At 48.8% G+C, this 3881-nt stretch overlaps 1 protein-coding gene across 1 annotated transcript; it reads left to right on the top strand.

Moving 5' to 3' along the window:
• The first annotated feature begins 2817 nt into the window (after positions 1-2817).
• LOC133883365 (protein DMP2-like) lies at positions 2818-3471 on the top strand. Its single transcript, XM_062322681.1, has one exon. The coding sequence runs from the start codon at positions 2818-2820 to the stop codon at positions 3469-3471; it is 654 nt and encodes a 217-aa protein (XP_062178665.1).
• The last annotated feature ends 410 nt before the right edge of the window (positions 3472-3881 follow it).

The raw sequence follows: 3881 nt of genomic DNA, 5'->3' as shown, positions 1-3881 counted from the left end.
GTAGTGAACCGCACTTTGGGTACCATGTTGAGAGCTATTTTGAAGAAAAATTTGAAGATGTGGGAAGAATGTTTGCCCCACGTGGAGTTTGCTTATAATCGGGCAACACATTCTACCACCAAGGTAAGTCCTTTTCAGGTAGTGTATGGTTTTACCCCTCGCGCTCCTATTGATCTTTTGCCTTTACCTACCACTGAAAGAACACATAGTGATGCTAGTGCACGTGCTGATTTTATTCGTAAGTTGCATGAAACAACTAAAATAAATATCGAAAAGATGAATGAAAAGTATAGAATTGCTGGTAGTGAAGGTAGGAAAGAAGTCAAACTTGAACCGGGTGATTTAGTTTGGTTACATTTAAGAAAAGATAGGTTTCCAGAGCTGCGTAAGTCTAAATTAATGCCAAGAGCTGCTGGTCCTTATAAGATAATTGAGAAAATAAATGATAATGCATATAAACTTGAGTTGCCACCCGAGTTCGGGGTTAGTCCTTCTTTTAACATTGCAGATTTGAAACCTTACTTGGGAGCCGATGATGAGCTTGAGTCGAGGACGACTCCAATTCAAGAGGGGGAGGATGATGAGGACATCACTCCCTCGGATACATACAATGATCCTCCATTGAACTTTCAAGGTCCAATCACAAGAGCTCGCGCACGACAATTAAATTTAGAGGTGAGCTCGTTCCTAAGCAACTCTTTATATAATTTTGAGAATAGATTACTACCTAATGATTATGTGTTGTTTAGGAATCATGGAGAGGACAAGGAAACACATAGAGGAAGGCTTGGAGGCGTGGAGGAGCAGCTAGGACGTCCAACAACAGCAGGAGGTCCAGTCCAACTCGAGTCCGAATCAGCCTCGGCCTCCAGGACCAGCGAGCAATAAAACGGACGCCCAGGACGCATCCGGACTCCGTTTTCGACGATTCACATATGGTTGGAAAGATAATTTCATAAGGAAACCAATGGCGTTGGTTTGAGGTCCAAATTCCTTCTGAGTCAACAGGAAACGTCGAAACAAGTCAGCGTCCAGAATCTGTCCCGGTGCTGCGTCACCGTTTTTGGTCCGTTGGGCCATGTATCGTGTTGGAGTCCATTAGGGACGCGTCTAGGGGTCCTTGGCCGACCCTAATCCTTTATATACAGTAGCCGCCGCCCTAATTAGGGTTGGGTTTTGCTTAGATTATTCTGTCAAGAACAGTTTCGCCGTTTCGTCGGTTTGTGAGACCCCAACTCGTGAGATTAATCATTCATCTGCAATTTGGTTGCATTCTTCCTTGTTCTTTCTTGTGTTCTTCGATTCGCAGGCAAGGATTTTAGCCTTCTTGGCGAGGTCAACCGTGCAACACCGGTTGATAACCAAAGGAGACGTGGTGCTGCGATTGCGGGGTTTCGGATCGTGTTGTTCGGAAGCCGGATCGACTTGTGTCTCGTTTCCACCAAATCGAGAGTTACCAGAACCTTTCGGAAGATCGGGAACCCTTGTTCATATTACGGCCTTCCAGAGTCCTTCCTCCCGAAGCCATGTCTCCAGAGGCCCCCGTCTCCAGCTGCTCGGGCTGACTTCCCGAAGGCTACAAGGTGAGTCAGTAGGCCTTAGGAAAGATCTGCCAGAAGGGGAGCACCGGTCGTGCTTTGCCTGCAAGGAAGTGAACCAGTATTAAAAGCCCAGGCTGATGGATGTCGCTCTGACACTCCGGCGTAATGGAGATTATCCTGACACCCCTGACAGTGCGGCGCCAGACTGCAATTGGTGACCGGCTCGCCGTCTTCAGGGGGCAGGCACCACGATTGTTACTATGGTAGATATTTGTCTCCCAGATAGGGTAGAAAGTAGTTATCTAGAATAAGTCTCAGTAATTCGGTCAGGTCTCAGATATTTGTACATTATGATAACTTGTACGCCAAGCTATGCATGACCCTATAAATAGGGGGCCATGGTCGCCTAGAAAGAGGAGGATGGGCAAAACAGCAAAAAAGATACAGAGGTGAAAACACATCAAGTCACGCTGTGATACCCCTCCTAGAACGATCTATTTTTTCTACCATCAATACATTCGTGGTGTTCCTTCCTCTTAAATTTCTTTTCTAAGTTTGAGTCTCCTCCTTAGAAGGAACTCTTGCCGTATTTACTGGAGCAAGACGAATTCTTGCGCCAACATTTGTTGTTTGCAACACCTAGCACAAACGCCTTGGTAGGAGCTACATCACGAGATAAAAATCTCACGGTACCAAGCGCATTCGTTGATTATGTGGCAGCCATCACGTGGCTCAAAACACAGACAAAACCGGCATAAGGATTTGATTTCTCTGGTTTTGACAATTGTTGTACAAAATGTCAAAATTTACCTGGTTTTTGCTATTGATGCATGGACCAAAACTAAGCTGCAGGAAAAGCTGATGCACCAAATATTTTCCTTCTGGAGGAGATTGATCAGCATCTATCTACCGTAAGCAAGCTCGCCCTCCTGCACGCCAACCGGCTGAAACGAGGAATTCGTTGTGGTTCGACCGGTGTCTGGCGCAACCGTTGGTGCAGTTTCTTGTCGCCGTGAGCAACCGACGTGGGTCGCGCCACGCCCGCGAGTGACCCAGAATCCTTTCAGGTACGCCTGCATCATCGCTCTCGTTTCGTGCAGCAGCAACCATTTCTCGTTGCATGCATGATGAATCTCCTCAGGAGATATAAAAAGGCAAAGCCGGCCAAAGCCATTAGTACTCCCACCCAACACAACGCACGCACCTCTCTCAGCCTCTGGCCCTCTGCACAACGCGTACGTGCGTACGCCAATCTTTCCCTGGGCATCAGGTAGCCATGGATCCCAACGCGATGCACATCCAGATGCCCACGACAACCAAAGCATCCTCCTCTCAGGAGGATACGAAGCCACGGCCGATAAACGTCGCCACGGCGACACCGCCGGCGGACAAGACGCTGTCGAGCGCGTCGGACCTCCTGAAGCTCCTGCCGACCGGCACCGTGCTGGCCTTCCAGGCGCTGGCGCCGTCCTTCAGCAACCATGGCGTGTGCCACGCGGTCAACCGGTACCTCGTCCTGGCACTCATCACCGCCTGCGCTGTGTCTTGCGTGCTGCTGTCCTTCACCGACAGCCTCGTCGGCTGCGACGGCAAGCTCTACCATGGCGTGGCCACCTTCTGGGGTTTCTACCCGTTCAACTTCACGGGCACGCGCGCCGAGCGGGAAGCGACGTTCAAGGACCTGTCCCGGTTCCGGATCACGGCGCTCGACTTCGTGCACGCGTTCTTCTCGGCCCTCGTGTTCCTGGCGGTGGCGCTCGCCGACGCCAGCATACAGGGGTGCCTCTTCCCGGACTCCGGGCAAGACGTGCGGGAGCTGCTGGTGAACCTGCCGCTGGGGGCAGGCTTCCTGTCCAGCATAGTTTTCATGATCTTCCCCACAACTAGGAGGAGCATCGGTTACACGGACATGGCGCCCCACGCGCAGTGACTCGCTCAGGCTTCAGCAACATTAGTTGTACATTGCTATATTTTTTTTAAAAGAAAGCTTTATTAACTCTCATTGTTATATTAAATTGATATAATCGTATAAGAGTTTAACTTCGGTCTTTGTATTACGAAGATGCACACGGTCACACACTAAGGATCCAGAACATTACATAAGACCCATAAAAGGGAGAGACTTCCGTCGTTGCTATTATATAGCCTTTTATATGTTTACTAAGACCCTAAAGCTAGTTCCTAAATATATTTTGAACACTTCATGGTTGGTAAAAGATTTGATGTTACCTGCACTATTAACCATGCAAATCGGCAATCAAAGAAGCGGTGCTTAATTGTCTCGAGTTTGTGGCAAAAACAACAGTTTTGAACTCCAAGCCATTGCTTTTTCGTTAGGTT

The sequence above is a fragment of the Phragmites australis genome, chromosome 1 (assembly GCF_958298935.1).
Source record: "Phragmites australis chromosome 1, lpPhrAust1.1, whole genome shotgun sequence".
Taxonomy (NCBI): Eukaryota; Viridiplantae; Streptophyta; class Magnoliopsida; order Poales; family Poaceae; genus Phragmites; species Phragmites australis.
This window is presented reverse-complemented; position numbering and strand designations above follow the sequence as displayed.